Consider the following 17,810-nt stretch of genomic DNA (forward strand, 5'->3'; position numbering starts at 1 on the left):
GGCGCACAGTGAAGTGCGGCGGCGGGGAGAAGGCAGCAGAGAGCGGCTCGTTGGTCTAGGGGTATGATTCTCGCTTCGGGTGCGAGAGGTCCCGGGTTCAAATCCCGGACGAGCCCGCTGGAGGGAGCGGTTCGCGGCAGCGGCCCTCCCTGTTTTGCCGCGTCCGTGGGCGTTTATTATATCGCCGCGGACAAGGGGAGGACGCGAGGAGCAGCCCCGCGCGGGGGAAGGCGCCGTGCGGGCGGGCGCTGCTGGCTGCGGCGCTTTGCTCCGGGCGCCGCTGCGGGAGGGCAGGGGAGCGCAGCGCCCGTCCCGCCGTCCGCTCCCGCCGCCGCGCAGGGGTGCGCGCAGTGCGGAGCCGCAGCCGCGCTTCGTAGCAGAGCGGGGGAAGTTGTTGGGGGGGGAGAGAGAGGAAGGGAAATCACTTCAGGAGAAGAAAAGAGGAAGGAGAGAAAAAAAAAAAAAAGTAGGGCTCGTCCGGGATTTGAACCCGGGACCTCTCGCACCCTAAGCGAGAATCATACCCCTAGACCAACGAGCCGCGGTGAAGGATGTTTTCTCGCCGCTCCTCAGGAAGCACGGGCGCCTACCAACCCCTTCGCCGTTACGCGGCTGCCGTTAACGGCTGCTCCGGGCGCCGCGGCGCCCTCCCAAGACGGGCGGGTGTCGGTGCAGGCCCAGGCCTTAGATGGCGCGCGGGGGGTTGCAAGGTACGTTTTGAGGGGCCCGAACATTTCTTTGCGGGAGCCAAAGGCTCAGCTACAGGCCAGAACAAAGTCAGCAAGCCTTTGCCTCCCGCAAAGAAATGTTCGGGCCCGCCAAAACGTCCCGGAGCAATGGAGGTAGGAGCTGTGCTGGCTCTGCTTTTGAAGGCTTCGCCCTTGCAGTTTCCCTTCCACTACGTTCCGAGGCAGCAGGTGACTGTGACGGGGAATCAGTCCCTGTCGTGACAGCAATCTATGTATCTGCCTCACCAGCTCAGCAGGCTCGCTGGTGTGACAGGTGGCCCATGCCGGACTGACCGGGCATCCCCATCTTCCACAGAGGTTTTTTGGGGATAACTCAGGTAAATCTCAGCTCCACAGCATGCCCTGCTTTCGGCAATGAATGCCCCAGGTTATTCCTGAGGTACGTGCACTGCTAACCATGCACGCTGTTTCTTTTACTCACTGTTACTAACCTATCTAACCCTGCATGTGATATCTGCTAAATAAATACCTAGCCATTGACTGCAGCAGACAAATCACAACCCTCATCAAAAGAAAAAGGAAAAAAAAAAACATTGTTCATTTCCGTAATTTAAAACTGCACCACACCTAAGTAGTTGTTACAATATTCTCCTGCTTTGAAACACTGAGCATTTTTATGCAGGCTTGTTTAAGTATCATTCTTCTTATAACAAGAATGATGTTGGTAAAGCTACAGTTCATTCCTAATGCTGGCTCTGTGAAATAAGTTTGTTTCCATTCCAAGTAGCTGTCAAGAGAGTTGGAGAGAGAGAGGAAAAATAATTGTTTTCATTTTACGGGGTTTTATATGTCAAGGTTATGAAGGATATTTGTAGCTCAAATTGTGCCTTTGAATCGATTCAGAACTGGGATGCTTAATCACTAGGTTTTGTTTGTTTGTTTGTTTGTTTTCTCCACAGAATACTTTTCCTTATACCAGAGTGATCCAAAATCTTGTATCCAACAGCTTGGGTGATCCAAGGTGTTCTTCCTAAGCTAATCACAGAAGACACATACTTACAGACCTCTTAAGTACCACACACAATTACTACACTGCCAGTTCGGGGTTTGAAAGAACCACTGTTTCTATTTAATCAGAGTAAATGCAAATGTAGCATTAGCTGCCAGTCACAACTGCTTCCCAACTTGCAGAAGAAAAATTAGTCTTGCAAGAAACACACAATACTTTATTTTATGAGCAATGCCTCTCTATTTTCTTTCTCCTCTTTTTGCTGTTTCTTTATGTGCAAAATGAGCAAATTGGGTGTTTTCTGTTTTTCTCCCTTCCCCCCTCATCCCAGGAATGCACGTCTGCATGCAGCTGGTCAACAACATGTTCTCCTGTACAATTCCTTTAGGAGCACTCACTCTGTAACTATGTCTCAGAACATGTTATTTTAAATTCACATAATCCTGGACCTGAAAATTACAGCAAGAGACCTTTCAGCTTCAAAAAACAAACAAACAAAAACAACCTTTACCTATATTTTGACAAGCAGCTGAGAGAAAAGATGCTAATCTCTTAACATGTTGACATCATGGTCCTACTTGCTTCTGTTGGCTAGCAAAGAGTCTTCTGAAAAAGCAGAATGATGAAGGCCTGAATTTCTAACATAAGCAGCAACTGTAGAAAAAATGATTTAACTTTCTACCCAAATCCATGTTATTTTAGTTTTCCTCTTCTGATAAACAGAAGCAAAAAAGGACACAAAAGCACTGAATGCTGATTTTGCTGCCTGTGTAAGAAAAATTGGAAACCAATTTGGCAACTTTATAGGAAGCTGCTGGGAGCCTGCTGTGGTGCCTGCCACTCTCTGCTTGAACAGTCCTGTTCTGTCACTCACTGTTCCTTGTCTGAGTGTAATGGAAAAAAATTCACCTGGAATAACTCTTCACTGTTCCACACTCACACAGAAGAAAGGAGTTTCCTACCAGCTAAATTAACTGAATTACTGAGGAATCTCTTAACCATCAGTATTATCATGAGACAGAGGGTGGAACTGCACAGCTATAGAGGTAGAGGATCTCAGGCCAAGTGAAGAACCATGTTCCAGAGCTTCCCTGCCTGGTCTGAAAATAGCAGAAGATACTAACTCAATCACCTGAAAAAGCAGAAACAAAAACTGGACTACAATGAGTATCTCCCAGATATCCTCTGTATTGACCAGCAGTACTCTTACCCAGTGATTTAGCCGCCCATAGGGCTGTACCTGTGACAACCTTATCGCAGCGCTATCAGGGAAGGCAGAAAATGCAGAATTCCCCTGCCAAAGGATACATGTGCCTGAATTGGGGCTATTAGCATAGAAAAAGAGAAGGCGTGAGTAACACTGAAGGCCCAAGAGGTGGAGAGTGAACCTTGGTAGGGTACTTTTGGTCACTGAGCAGCACTAGACAAATGGCTAAAATTTCCACAGAAGGGCAGAGCTCTGAGGGAGTACTGAAGCAAAAGCGTTTGGTAGGAGGAAAAAAAAAAAGTTTGGCCTGTCATTTATTATTGCCTGTCAGTTTTTGCTCTGCTTGGAAAGTGCAGGTTTAGATCAATTGGCTAAAGTCTCATCTACAAGGGAAGTCAGAGGCACTAAGTGAGCCGGCAGCCAAACAAGGCAGGAATTCTCTAGGATGCAAACAGGCAATTCTTTGCTAAGCTATATTCTCAAATGCTCTTCTGGATTTCTGATAGTCCAGATTTCTAGAAAGCATGAGCAGCACGTAGCTGATGAGCTTGTTCCAGAGCTTTCCCTGAAGGCATAAATAATGAATGTGGAAGTCATTTCATTTCAGATCCTGCAAGAGCTGTGAATGTGGCATCTTGCATGGGAGTGGGAAGGGAAAAGAAATCTGGCAGCGTTTTGCAGCTGCGGTCTGTCATCCTTGGGGATTGCTTTGTCGTGGCACACGCTAGCAGGGCTGTGCCACGGTCTCTTTCAGACACGGACCTGAGTGGGTGGCGTATGGTGCCCGAGCTGTATTAGGTGTGGCCAGAGGATGGCAGAGGAACCAGCAGCACGTGCATGTGAGAGGACTAGCTACAGCGCAGCTCAGGGTGGGAGCTAACTGCGCATTTTTCAGCGCTGTGAAATCTCATGTGGTGAGCAATAGTCTTGTGATATGACTAAGCGTGTGCAGCTGCATTAAAAAGCATAAAAAAAAGAAAAAAAGAAAAAAAGAGAGACGCATACACAAAGAGGTTCCCAAAAGAGAGGGACTGAAACAAGGTGATAAGGAAAGAAGGGCGAAAGCTCGGTCCTGGGTCAGCTGTTCTCAGGCAAAAGCCAAGCCTAGTCACAGCGTCAGCACAGCAGAGAGGTCTCTAAGGGAGCCGGCCCTCGCAGGGAAGGCACCGAGCCGGCTCCGCACGCCAGCGGGGAGGAACAAGCGGCGGCCGAGCGGAGGCAGGGGGAGCCCGCCCGCCCGCTCCTCCGGGCGCAGGCCCCGCGGCCCCGCGCTCCGCGCCGCCCCAGCCCTGCCGAAGCGGCAGCCGGCGGTGCCGACGCGCAGGGCCCGCGGCAGGACGCGGCCGCGGCGGCCCCCGGAATGGCCGCGGCCCCGCCCCGCGCTGGCTCCGTGCGCGCCGCTCCCTGCCCGGATAGGGCGCGCGGCCCCGACGGCGGCGGCCGCGGCCAATGGCGGCGGAGCAGCGGGGCGGGAGGGCGGGGCGCGGGGGGTGTGTGCGGCGCGGCCCTATCGCCGCGAGCGAGGGGCGCCGCGAGGCGGCCGGGGCGGGGCCGCGGCCGGGGGCGGACAATGGGGGCGCGCGGAGGCGGCGGCGGCAGGAAAATGGCAGCGGCCGGAGGCAGCGCGACGTGTCCGGCGCGCGCCGCTCCGGCGCGGCTCCCGCTCTCGGCGTGGCTGCTGGCCGCGGCGTTGGGCGCGGGTGAGCGAGCCAGCGGGCGGGCGGGCGGGCGGGCGCGCCGGCGGCCCGGGCGGGCCTCGGGGCGGCGAGGGAGCCGTCAGCCCCAGGCGCGAGGGCGGGCGGTGGAGGCGCCGCCGCGGCCTTGGGCCGCCCGCGCTCGGTGGAGCTGCGGGCGAGGGCTGACGGGCCGGGCCTGCCCTCGCCTCCCTCCGCGGGGCGAGGCCGGGGGGCCGCGGCCGGGTGCGAGGTGGCCGCGCAGGTAACGTCTCTCCGCGAGAGCCTTTCCCGCATGTGGCCGCGGGGATGCGAAGGCAATAAGCAGTTTGGGGAATCGGGTGCAATCGTGCCCTTCCCAGGTCGCCCGAGGAAGTAGCTCAGTTAAAGCTCGGTAGCTCAGTGAAGCTCGGCCCGCCGCGTTTTGCTTGGTGCGTCCTCACCAGTGCCACATCTGTCTCCATTGCTGCCAGAGGAGCCTTTTAGGATCAAAAACAGAATGTTCAACACGCCTTTGGGAACAGGAGGTGCTGTAGCGTTAGGCATGCTGCGTGTCGTGTGCTCGTTAGGAAGAGTAGAGGTCAGGTCATTGCACCGAAGTGTTGAGGGGTCGCGTACGTAGGGGTTCGTGCACAGGGGGCTGGAACTGAGACTCGGTAGGGCGACGCTGCACTGTCCATGCTGCTCTTCTGGAGGTGCCAGTGTTGCCACGACACTTGCTTGGCATCGTCTGGGTAGGGCTTGTAGGTTTGCATGTGTAGGTTTGCAGGTTTGTTTCTTTTGCATGTGGTTGTTGGTGATGGAGTCATGGGATGTGAGCTGCCTTTGTCAGGGAAAGACAGTGCAGTATGGAGGTGACCTGCTAATGGGGAAGCTGGAGTCATGGTAAACAGTCTGAAACAAAACAAAACACCCTTAATTTGGTCAGCGGGGAAATCTTTGGGTGGAGGATTAATTACATCAGCCAGACTGAAGTGATGAAGACCTTTATAAACACACAAAGTTGATGTTGGAGTGGTAGAAATGCCAAGGGCAACCATTAACCTGTGATCTTTTTATAGGACAAGTGTGTTCCCTTGACTTCAGAGTGAGCTGTCAAATACAGAAATATTCAGCTTTCCCAAGGTATCTGTGTGCATACAAATACTAGCTGTACACTGGCAACGTGTGCACCATCTGAAGATACTTTTGGTTGGCAGTACTTGCCCGCTGAGGGAGACCTTTTCATCGTAAATGCTTAGGAATCATTAAAGAATATTGATACCTTCTTAATTGTGTGTGGTGTCTAGAAACTTCTCAAAAAACGTAGGAACCTCCAATTCCAGTCAGAGGGTTAATAAGGGATTATGCAATCTGTTTAACCAGGAAATGCTGTGTTTTGCAATAAATTTAAGTAAGAATTGTTAATGCTTACTTGCTGAGACAACTTAATATTTAGATTGAAGTAAGCAGATATGGTTCCCATATCTACGCATATAGTAGCTTACAGTAAAACTAAGTTATTTGAGGAAAAGAAAAAAGGGGCGAATACAGAAAGAGGGAGTATATTCTCCCTGACCACAACAAAGGGTACAACTGCAGTAATGCTACGGGTGGTTTGGAATGATAGATCAGCCTGTGATGCGTGAGGTATATAGTGAAAACCTCTAAAAAACAACCATGTCCAGAAGACAGCCTTTTAGTCACCTTCCTGTGGAGAGTCTCTTCTATCTAAAATGTGATCTTACATTTTAAAGGAGTAGATGGATTTTAAAATTTGTAGCTTGTCTACATTGAATTATGTTTCTGTTCTCAACACCACAACTCCAGCTGAGTTTTTCTAACCCTCCAAATGAGGAGTTGTTTCAATGTTTGCTTCTCTTCTCTGTGCTTGTATTGCATGTTCTTACCCCTCCTTTCTGCTTTTAAAAACACATTCTTTTCTTCCCTTGTGCAGAGTTGGCAGCAGGGTTACATCCTAGTACGGGAATGAGCAGTGCTGACTCTTAACCTCTTACATATGTAGGGTAGCTTGGTGCTGCGTAGGCAAAAAGGTGACTTTCACTAGAATTTAAGGCTGTAACAAGCCCTGCGTGATCTTCTGCCTTTCTGCTGCTGTGTCAGATGCTGCAGTTTCCACAGTCTCTCTTTCTGTGCTACTTTCCTCACTCTCCCCTCTCATCCTATTGAGAGGTTCAGGAGTTGAAAGCTGCCAGGCAAGTGAAGGGGCACAAGTAGCAACTTCAGAGAGTTCTTGCCTCTTAGTTGCTCGGATGTGACGTGTAGCTGGGTAGCACGTGGCATAGCTCAGAGACATGGCTCGTGGCTCCTTCTGGCCCTTCGTTTGCTTGGTAGCGTGTCGCAGAATCACAGACTGGTTGAGGCTGGAAGGGACCTCTAGAGTTCACCTAGTCCAGCCCCGCTGCTGTGTCCATCTGCTTTGGCCAGTACCCTGCAGTGAGACAGAAAAAATAGTGGACTGTGTTGTGCGATCCTAGTTTAGCACCACCAACTGTTGCTTCATGACTTGAGTCAAGATGACAGGTTTTAAACTCTCATTATTATTTTTTTTCCCTCCTGTGTGTACCTGCATGCATGCATCGGAGGATCGTCTTCCTTGTATATGCTTAGTCATCCAAAAACCCGATCACTCCCTATGCTTGTAAGTGTGAAAGGTCATTCTCAAGTCTGTTTTATTTGTGACCATGTGGAGCTTTGTGGCATAAGGAGTTAATCTAGGTAGAGCCTTCGTTATGGTGCCTTGAGCCTCGGCCAGGCGGAGTATCAAGGAAACATTATTTTGCAATGCTGAAGTGCAGGCTGTGTACAGTCAGCTCTGATCCTGGATGATCCTGCATCCCTCTTTAACACGAGGGTGGTGCCTGCTGGCTTCCAAAAGTCTTAAGGAATATCCAGACGTAACTGGAAAGAATATTATTGACATTTCTAGTATTTATGTTTTTTTCTGTTGCCAGCAAAGCCCATTTATTTTTCTCCCCTCGTCTCCTACTGCCCCTTTTACACAGGCACATGCAGTTAAGTGTAATAAGCAGAGGGGTATCAACATGATAAGTAGTTCAAATGTCTATTACTCTATTAAATTCATCTTCATATTTCAGTTGCTGCTTGAAATACATAATCTAAATAACACTGGAAGCCAGGGTCGCAGTGCTCTTCTGTGCGTGTCCCAGGCTTAGCTGGAACTGCAGATTCACCCAGTCAGAAGCCATTAGTTCACCCCAACGGGGCCTGCTGGTGCTGCAGGTAGAAACGCTTCCTCCCCTGCAGCGCGCCGTGGCCTCTGCGGAGCGCAGAGGGGATACGGTGCAGAAGTTCTGAACTCCAGTAGCTGTGCTGAGGCTGGAGCTACTGCCCAGGGAGATGTGGCTTGTAGCACCAAGACGTTCTTAAAGGAGTTGAAAAGACTGAACTGTTGATAACAGATAATTTAGCGTGTAGAACGGCTATGTTCTCGTCCAATTCCCCCAGCAATTCTCTAGATACAGGTATGGAGTGATGTGTTTGGCCCTTTTACTTCCTACTGGCTCTTTTGCTTCCCTATTTGGATTGCAATGGAGTAAGGAGTGAAGTAAACAGCTCTTCTACTCTCCATCTTTGGATTAGTGTTTATCATCCTGATTAATAGTAGTAAGCCATGATTGGCTTGTACACAGTACAGGATGCCTTCTGTCTAGATGAAAGACCAAAGAAATGAAACCCAGTTTTACCAGGTAGGTATCTTTTTTTTTTAATTCTTCTTTTTTTTTTCTCTTCTATTTTTGTTACCATGGAGTCCTCTGCCTGAAGCTTATTGTCAGCACCTATGGTGGGAGCCGTCAGTGTGTGGTTTAATGGTTTAATATGTGACGTGATTTGAACACATATGACGAGTATGGTTGTTTATACCACCCATGTGTAATAACTGATAACTTAATGAAGCAGCCAGTAATTGTCAACTGGTTTTCCTTCCTCTGTCCCAGGAATATGTTTTAAGTAAGAGTAAGCAGTTGTTGCAGGGGAGGACAGGAAGTTTGGAACTGGCTTTGCTACCGGAGAAGTTTGGGGAATACAATTTCAAGCAATGATTTATCTCTGAACATCAGTTATTTACAGGAGCAAATGTTTATTTGGAATAGGGTTTAGCAGTACACTGTGTGATAGCACAAATGGTACAAGTTCTTTTGGCCGCTTTTTGAGGCCGAGTTAACATCAGGACTGTTTGCTGTCAGGAATCGATTGAAAGGTGACCCCTCAGTCGGGTGATTTCCCCCAGTCCCACTGTTCTTCTGTCTCTCTTATTTCTAAACTGACAGAATCATTCTGCTAGTTGTTCTAAATAAGCCTTTTTTATTTCTACTATAGAGGATGTTTATATCAAATAAGTCATATCTTGTTTCCCTTTGCTACCATTCTTTTAGCCCCTCCACTTTAGTTTTACTGTTATGGAGTTAGTAGTTTCCAGTTCGTGCTGCTGCTAGGTTTTGGCTTAAAGTGATGTAAGGAAAACAGGAAGGCTGGTTGTTCTCATAACTTTCACTTCCAGTTCTACAGAAAAAGATGCTTTGTACACACATTTCAGGGCAAGTCCCCTTAAAATGAGTCGCTGCCTCCCTTTAGTGTTTTAATTAGATCAATATTCTGATTGTAAGTATGGGCACTGTAGCAGCTGTGTTGGTGATGGACACTTTCCTAAATATTTTGACTTAAGCCTGGAGCGAATCAGGACAGGTGTAATCCAGGTGGTGAAATAGCCAGGGCTGATGTTTGTCTTCAGTTGGCTCTTTGCCGGCAGTTACATAAAGAAGTTCTTGGAAAGATCTAACACACTTAAGTGCAGTGGTGGTGAACAAGGTTCCTTCTTGGTAATGAATTTTGCAAAGCTATTTGTGTAGCAGGATTTCTTTAAATCTAAATAATTATGTCACAGTTTCCTCATTGGGAGTGGTCCTGTAAGATTACTTGACTTTTTTTTTTTTTTTTTTTTCCCTCTCCAATGTGAAAAGTAATGAGATGATAGCTGCATAGAAATGTTACCTACCCAGCCACTTGATGAAATTCAGCATAGGTGTGAATGAAGGGGATGCCCCACTTGGAGAGAAGGCTGCCCTGCCTGTGGAAATGGCCTCTTACATGTAAATTGAGGAGGAAGTATAGAGCGTGCTGCAAGAGAAACCATAAGTGCTTCCAGAAAGAGGAAGAGGCTTCTTCATAGGAAGAGGCTACTGAAGCAGCTACTTGTCATCTGTTCCTCGCGCTGCTCAGACATGCTTGTGCAAATGTGTTGTACAGTATACCAGGTTAGGGAGTTGATCTGGTTTAAAAGAAAACAATAAAAAGGAGCTGTTTTGAGCATGGATTAGTTCCAAGTCTGATTCATCATGTATCATAGGTGAGCATGGGAGCTATTTAAGTTGGCAGCGCCACTGACAGAATTTCCCGTGAAGCAGTGCTCTGAAAAACGTAGCATGGGCTTTTTCTTATGGTTTTGTGGTTGTACTACTGCAGGTCTTAGCTAGTTATGAGCTTACTTGTTTGCTACCAAGTTTTGTTAGCAAGTGAGTGGCAGGCTGCTGTGAGGAAGGTTCCAGAGCTGGCAGCAAATATTTGGAATTTGCTCGAGCCGTACAGGGTATAGTCCTGGAAAAGCTCTGGATTGGCCTGAGCTGCTAAGAACAAGTTTCCAGTTGCACGAGAACAGATTGGCCATATGAGCTTATTTCAGCTATTTCTCCTGTTCTGTCAAGGTATTAAATTTTATTTAATGGGTTTTAATCAGGTCCTTCTGCATGGAAGGGAAAAAAATAGTTTGCATTTCACCGTGGAGAAAATGCCAATAGCTGGTGAGTGATGGGCCTGATACTGGGTCAGGAATGGTGACTGACAGGGTGACTGGCATTGAAATGTGCTGTCACTGAGTTGATCTTAACTTCTTAACTTTGGTTTAATCACTATTAAAAAAAAAAATAGAACTACCTGTGTCTGGCTGATATGTAGCCTTTTGTGCTGTATCCTGTATAATCTGCACTTAATCCACATCCTAAATTCTGCTGCCTACTTTGTTATGGAGATTGGTAGCTTCCATGGTGCTAATGTAAGATTTAGTCAGGATGGTGCTGTACCCCTTCATCTGCTGGCAGCAACTCATATTTTTAACACCATTTCTCCTGAACTAGTAATACCAACCCCTACTGAACTAGAGGCAAAGATGTGTGTATCTCTTTGGACCATGAATTTTTGTTTGTCTCCAACTACTGATCCATGATATTCTTACAACTTCAGTATGCGTTGTGACAGATGCTGTTTTCGTGGGTCATTATAATAACTAGGAAATGTGATGGTAGGTTCCCTTCTTCAGCATCTCTGCCACATGCGAAGCATGTGCAGCCGCTCAGTGCTTCAGTTAAGCCAGCTCAATGACATCCTTTGCAGGAGGAACCTGCTGCACTTCAAGGAGACTCTTTCTAAGGTGTTCTGTGTATCATCCTTTGTGTAACCCTTTCTTAATCCTGGGTGCAGGGACAAATGCCAGGAAATAGGAATTATCTGCTATCTTTGTTAATGACTGTGTTCGTTTATTTGGGATAAAACTGTGGCTCAGACATTTCAGTTACTCTTTGGCTTTGAATCGGCTTGCACTTGGCATGTGAACGAACTTGTTATCTCAGGTTTGAAACTGTTTCAGTTTGTGTAAACAGGAACTGTGCATCTTTTTGAATGTTTGCTAACTTACTTGGTCATGGAAGAAAAAACCTGTAAATGGATTTTGAACACAAAAATACTTTCCAAATCAGACAGTATCTGAGTGGTTGATTGGTGTCCCAATTTCCAGCATAGGCAGGAAGCTCTTCTCTAATCCCTGAGAAGAATTACTAGAACAGGTTAAGATGTTACCAGCTTCTGGCCTAAATAAGCAAGGCTCATGGCTGGTTCTGTACTTGGAGCATCAAAAAGTGCACCAATAATACTTGCACTTGGTGTACTTCTCCTTGTAGGTATTGACTGCTTTAGAAGTATCTTGATTTCATGTTTTCCAGGTTGAGTGTGTGATATACCAGGTAAGCAATATCATCAAGATAGAACAAGAAATCCGTAGCCTACATGGGAACAAAGCTAAGACATTCTTACCTGCTGTTTCTCATGCTGGTTCTTCATTTCTGGTTTAAAAATACTTACCTGGGGAGTAAATCCCATCATAAACAGTTCTGATGTGTTTTTTTTTTTTAACAAGAACCATGAGCCTAAGTTGGAAGAAACGATTGGAAAAAAAGAAAGATTTAATAGCACAGGAGTCACTAAAGCTTAGTTACTGTGAAGATTTGTCATTGAAGTTCTGACAGAGTAGATGCACAGAAGTATACAGGGATATATGGATGATATGGACAGCTTTATCACAGCCTACTTGAGACTTTTCAGTGAAACTGATTTCTTCTCACTTGAGGTAACAAAAGGCTATTAATTCTCATCCTTGAGTCAGGCAGAGCTTAGCTGAATGTCTACAGAAGGTAGCATGAAGACCGTTGTGTTAGCAGTTTGCTCTTGAAAGTTTGTCTCTACTTGGATGGAGGAAGGAGGGAGAACAGTTTAGGCCGTGAGGAGGCAGGAGGAGGAAGGGGTTTGTAGACTAGTGTGTGGCTGTTTCTTTGTTCCCGAAGGCGGGAAGCTCTCTGCTCTCTGCCCTTCAGCAGCCCAAGTTACTTGAGGAGCTTGGCAGCTTCGGGAGCTGTTGCTGCAGCAGCAGCAGCAAAGCAGCGCTCTAGGGATGGAGGGTGAAGTGAAACCATCCTGCCCTCCTGTGAAACAGCAGGATGCGATGTAGGCTGTTTTGAGAAGCCCTGGGCCGCTGTACACACGTAAGGCTTCAAAGAGGATAAGGCCGTGGTGGGTTGCTGGTGTGCAGGTGGTCAGGCAGTCTGTTCTTTGATTCCCTGTCTCAGGTGCCACCTTCATCCTTGCAGGTTCTCCTTCTAGGTTGCACCAAGGCCTGCTAATGGGGTGCAGTGGCTTCGCTTCCATGCTAAGGATGTCCATGAATTCTTCACATGGCAACCAAATACAAGATGTGGATGTTCTAGCAGATGTCAGTGGAGGGATGCGTTGGACATGGTCTGCTGCTGCTGCCTGTTGAGACCATCAAAACTAGGATTGCTCCTACAAGTATTTCATCAACAGTGTAGGAATGATGGGCCATAGAGACCTAAGTGCCTATAACTGCAGTAGGGAGCTATAAGGTTTTTTGTTTGTTTGTTTGCTTTTTCTCCCTCTCTTATCTAAACCTCTTTGTGTGTTTATGTGGTGGGGGGGGGAAGTGGGGAGTTTAATTACTACTGTCTTTTCCTGCTGGTTTATGAGGAAACTTTTCGGTGGGAGAAAAACTGTGCCAGCCTGCCATTCAGCTCATGAGAGAGATGTCCACAGTGGATGTGGATGTTTCACAGGGCATTTGCCCGTAAGAGTACTTGTTGTACATGTGGAAAGTACTGCTTTGCTGTCTTTCCTTTCCTTTTTGTGTCCTATGACCCTTCATCACTGGAAGTTCCACATTCTCCTTTTTGCTGCAGTTTCTCCAGAAGCCCTTAAGTTGCAGAGAATGTACTGACCTTTTTTTTTTTTTTTTTTTTTTTTTTTAATCAAAACGTAAATGTGAATAACTCAGACTCTAACTCTTTAAAATGTTAATATATTTCTTTCCATTTTATTCCATGACTCCATCATCAGCTCTTTCCTTCTGCAGCCTGGCTTCTGTCAACACAGGAGGCTGTTACCTGGAACAGCCAGCCTGAGTCTTTGTATCTTTCTTTCTCGTCAGAGCTTGCAGTTATTTCCTGTTCTCCCGTCCCTGAATCACTTTATGTATAAATGCTGTAAATGACTGTATTAGCAGGCATCTTTAAGATGAGTGAAGTAAATAATTGATGTTAATCAGTAAACTGATGACTAGTCCTTTCAAGAAGAAAAGGAGGGCATCTCTTTTTCCATTGCAGGATGGGAGCTGTAGCAGCTGTAAACATCCAGAATTGAGCGATCTGGTGAAAGGTTCCTTTTAGGCTGTGTTTGTGTTTGTAGAGAGGAGAAAAAAAAAAAAAAAGGGAATGTTTTCACTGAATCCAAGATCTCATTGGAGGCCATAGTGCAAAACAGCTTTTAATTAGCTATATTTTAATCAGTATATGTATTCAGTGCAAAGGAAGGGTTTTCTTCTGCAGTACTACTAGACACTGTTTTTGACATATGTCTAGGAGAGTGGGGGCCATATTTCTATATACAGAATTATAAAATGGAAATATTTCTTCCACTAAAGATATTTATTAACCAAGATAAAGCAAGTATAAGCAACCAGGAGATACAAGTAAATAGTGAAGGAACACTTTAACTTGGTAGGCAGTGACGTTCAAGCTCTGACAACTAGGTGCTGCTGGATTTATGTAGATGCTGTTTCAGTATGTTTTAAGAGAGCTTGAAGGAAGTGAAAGAACTTTGCACTCTGACCAGGTTCTCCCAAGAGACAATGTCTAGGAAAAGGTACCAAGATGTTGGTATGAAAAGTCTAATGATGTTGATGTTATGGCATGGTTGAAGACTGTTGTCTCTTAATACTGAGATACAGAGATAACTCCTTGGATGTTTGGTGTCATTTAAATAACTGTGGCACATGTGTGAGCCTATAACCTTGAAAAATGAACCCGTGTGGCCTTGTAACATTTATGTTTGGGAAAGAACCCTAATTTCGGTATTGCTGTGTTTATATTTCCTGATATTGACATAACTTGTTACTGAAGTTTGTTTTTTAGTAAGTTTTCAACTTTGAGGCAGTTCTGCTTTACAGTAATGATCATCCCGACTATCTGACCTGCAGTTGCTGCTGAAGAGAAGGCGATGAATATTCCTCTTGTGTTGATCCATCCTTCTAAGCACTTGGTTCTTGACAGTTTGGCCTGGGTTCAGTGCTCTAAAATAACCGTTTGCTGGGGAGTAGAAACAGGCTTCTTTGGACAAAGAATTGCAGTATTTGCATTCTGCCAAAGCATGTGGGGACCCTGATACTGTGCAACTTTCCTGATATGCTATATAGGAAGATCAAGAAGGTAATTCTGCCTCAGAAGTCTGATAGCTATAGTTGAAGTAACAGATTTTTCTGAAGGAGAAAAGAAGCACTGTAAAGCTGTCAGAATGCCTGGTGACTTCAGCTCACAAGGGATGTTGTTGTGATGGCCTTTGTATTTCATAGTAAAAGAATATTTTAAAGAGATTGTTGCCAGAGAGAGAGAGATGTGGCTAGTAGATGTGCCTACAACATTGAGGGGGAGAAGGAGGAGGGCAGAGGTGGATGGCAGAGGCAGGACACATCAGCTGTGCTGGGTGAAAAAACGTAATAACCTTTATTGCCCAACAGCTGATTAAGCAGTTGGCCTGATCTTGAATAAGAAATAGGGTAGGAAATGGGCCATGAGACACTTGCTCTGAAAAGCAGGTAGCTTATATTTATGTAGAGTAAGAGGCAGAAAAGATGCAAAAAGGCTTGCAATTGAAATGGCATTAAGAAAATAGTCAAGGTATGTATGTCCTGAAGTGCTACGAGTAAGGGGAAAACACTGTGCTCCAATCCAGAGGTAAAGGGGCTCTGCAGTAATGAAGACCAAGCCAGACAGAACCGAGTTTCTACACTAATGTCAGCTCTGCAGATGAATACAAACTCTGAAAGACACTGCAGGGTTTAGCTCTAGCCTCTATCTTGTAAGTGTTCAAAGTCAAAAATTCTGTTCAAGTTATGAGTTAGAGACATGTGGCACTGGTGATAAATGGTCCATGGTGATAAAGGCAGTTGTGGAAGGCTCTGGGGGGGAAAAGTGAGCTCTGTTTTAGTTCCCCTTAGCTTGAGTTGACATTTCAGCATTGACAAAGGTGTCAGACTGAGGCTGTCCTTTAAACAGAAGGAGACAGACCTTGAGCAGAGACACAGATCTGAGTAGTCAGTGCAGTGATGGGAGCTGAACTTGTTTTGCAGGTGGAATTCCAGAGATAAGATACTGAGGGAGGAGAGAGCTGAGAGTGCAGCCTTGGTGAAAATGAAGAAGATCCACTATGGGTATGATGTAAAAAGATAAGATGAGAAGGTGGTTTAGTAGTGTCCCGTACTATTTTAGGAATAAGAGTTGCCTGAAAATGAAGATGGAGCACTTGACAAGGAATTAGTTATTGGTTTTGGAAGTATTTTAGCTGGAATAGAGAGGCTGAAAATTTAGAAGTAGGTAGAAGTTGATATAGTTGGAGTAAAGCAACAGTAGAGATGAAACTAAAAGCAGATGAGGAAACCATCTGTTTAACCATCTTAACAGGATATGGGAGAAAAATAAAAGCATGTTGGGGTTGAGATGAAGAGCTAAAGGAACCTGAGGCTGGAAGAGGTGTTCAAAGGGAAGTGTTGGGGCTAAGAGCTGTTGGACAAGGAGATGGGATCACTGAGGACCTGTGAAAGAAGAATAGAAAAATATATGGTTATCTTTGCCCTGCCTAGCTTGTGGATTTACTCCTCCTCACGCTCCCTTCTCTCCCCCATCCTTCTCCTGTGATAGGGTTTTTCTCCTCTTGAAAGGAATTGAGGCTGGGAAAACTCGAGGAAAGGAGCAGTGGATAAATGTGACTGGAACGTCACTGGAAACTCACTTTTTTTTTTGGTCTGAAAGAAATATTTGCTAGATGGAGAAACTGGGAAAAACAACAACAAAAGAAAGGATGTAAGACTTCCAAAAAGAAAGAGAAGGAAAGGAACCAGAGATGATGATCCACGTGGATTTTGTTGCGGCAGGAGTACAGGAGTCTGGGATAGTGGGAACTGCCACCATATCGGTGACAGTATAGGAGTAGAGGGGCCAGAAGAAGAGGGGCCAAATACCAAATGTTGTGACCTCTCTCCCATTTCCAAACCATCGCGTTGGGATTTGAAGAGCTTATGTCTTATGCTACAAGATAGCAGAGGAAAGAAGCAGTCATATAAAGTGAATGATCTTTTTATGCTGGAAGGGAGAAAAGTTCATGAAATAGTGAGCAAAGAAAAGCAGGAAGTTGAGATAACACATAGGACACGTGACAATTGAACTTGGTGGAAATATCTGTGCAAAATAGTTCCCCGCCGCTTCCTAGACCACAGGGAAAAGCTGGCATTTTGATTTGCTTTTACTGGTAAGTTAGAATAGCAACTTCTTTAGAATAACCAGGTCTGTGCTACTCTCACCCTGTTTGTGGCAGGGGGATTTCTGTGTTATGCATAGGCGTAGGACAGTTTATCTGTTGCAGGCATCCTTTAGGTCCTTGTGGCATGGTTGAAGGATAAAATCTTTCCTGGAACTATCTGGAGTTAATCCCTTAGTATCAGGCTGTAATTAGCAGTTTGCATTCCTGTGATTTACACCCCAAAAGGGAGGATGTCAAGGCTTTGAGATAAGGCCTGCCTGGGCCTCAGGACCCTCCAGCCCAGGGCTTGAGGGACAAAAGCTTCCTGTCATTTCTGGGATAGTGTTAATTGTTGTGGTCTGGACTATCTCCTTGTCCACAAAGCCAGGACCCAGGAAAGAAGAAGATCCCAGACCCCACTATAACTATTGATCCAAACCATTGCCTGAAGGGTTGGGGAATTTAGATTGTAAGGGTGTAATTGCCCAGGGATTTTTTCATTTAGGGTCCATCTTCGGAAGCACTCAGCTGGAGCTGTGATTAGTGCATGTGTGTCATTAAAACTTATCTTGGTCTGAATTTGACTTCAAACTTCTGCTCCAACAGGAACCTAAGGTCAGGTTCTGTTCTGGTGCCTGTCGAGCAAAAGTTTCCCTAACAACAAGCAGACAATGTCTGTATAGACTTTTTTCTTCCTACACAAACGCTGAGGGCATCTTACTTGTTTTATACTTGTAAGGGAGGCTTGTTCTGTGGTTTGGACTCAAAACAATATATATTTTTTTTCCTGTTCCACTCTATTAGCAAGAAAAAGTACATAAAGCACAGCAGCTGCAAGTTTGTATCATTGAATTGCTGGAAGCCTTTGTAGGTTCCAAATAAATATTGGGGAAGAGTTTAACAAAAGAATATTTTTTGGCCCATAGTCAGTTACGTACAAAAGAAGAAGCTCTGATGAAACCTTTTGTTGAAAATCTCTCTCCCTTAGGGTGTTTTTTGCTTGTTTGAAATGAGAGCGATGATGACAAGGTAGTCTGGAGGATCAGGGACAACCTGACAGGACTGAGGAGGTAGGTAGTGAGCTC

The 17,810-nt window shown here is 45.9% G+C and overlaps 1 protein-coding gene and 2 non-coding genes across 3 annotated transcripts in view; 2 read left to right on the forward strand and 1 right to left on the reverse strand.

Annotated features, from left to right (window-relative positions):
• Nucleotides 1-44: 44 nt before the first annotated feature.
• On the forward strand, nt 45-116 carry TRNAP-CGG (transfer RNA proline (anticodon CGG)). The gene has a single exon. It is a non-coding gene; the product is annotated as a tRNA-Pro (tRNA).
• A 353-nt stretch (nt 117-469) lies between these two features.
• Nucleotides 470-541, reverse strand: TRNAP-AGG (transfer RNA proline (anticodon AGG)). Its single transcript has one exon. It is a non-coding gene; the product is annotated as a tRNA-Pro (tRNA).
• A 3,922-nt stretch (nt 542-4,463) lies between these two features.
• Nucleotides 4,464-17,810, forward strand: part of MPZL1 (myelin protein zero like 1) — a 32,057-nt gene continuing 18,710 nt past the window's right edge. Inside the window, exon 1 of the mRNA XM_088533464.1 lies at nt 4,464-4,605. Within this exon, the coding sequence (XP_088389590.1) occupies nt 4,476-4,605 (130 nt within the window). The 5' untranslated portion in view covers nt 4,464-4,475. The remainder of the gene's footprint in view (nt 4,606-17,810) is intronic.

The sequence above is a fragment of the Tinamus guttatus genome, unplaced genomic scaffold (genome assembly GCF_059628265.1).
Source record: "Tinamus guttatus ecotype Peru unplaced genomic scaffold, ASM5962826v1 Tinamus_guttatus_pri_ptg000035l, whole genome shotgun sequence".
NCBI classification, from domain to species: Eukaryota; Metazoa; Chordata; class Aves; order Tinamiformes; family Tinamidae; genus Tinamus; species Tinamus guttatus.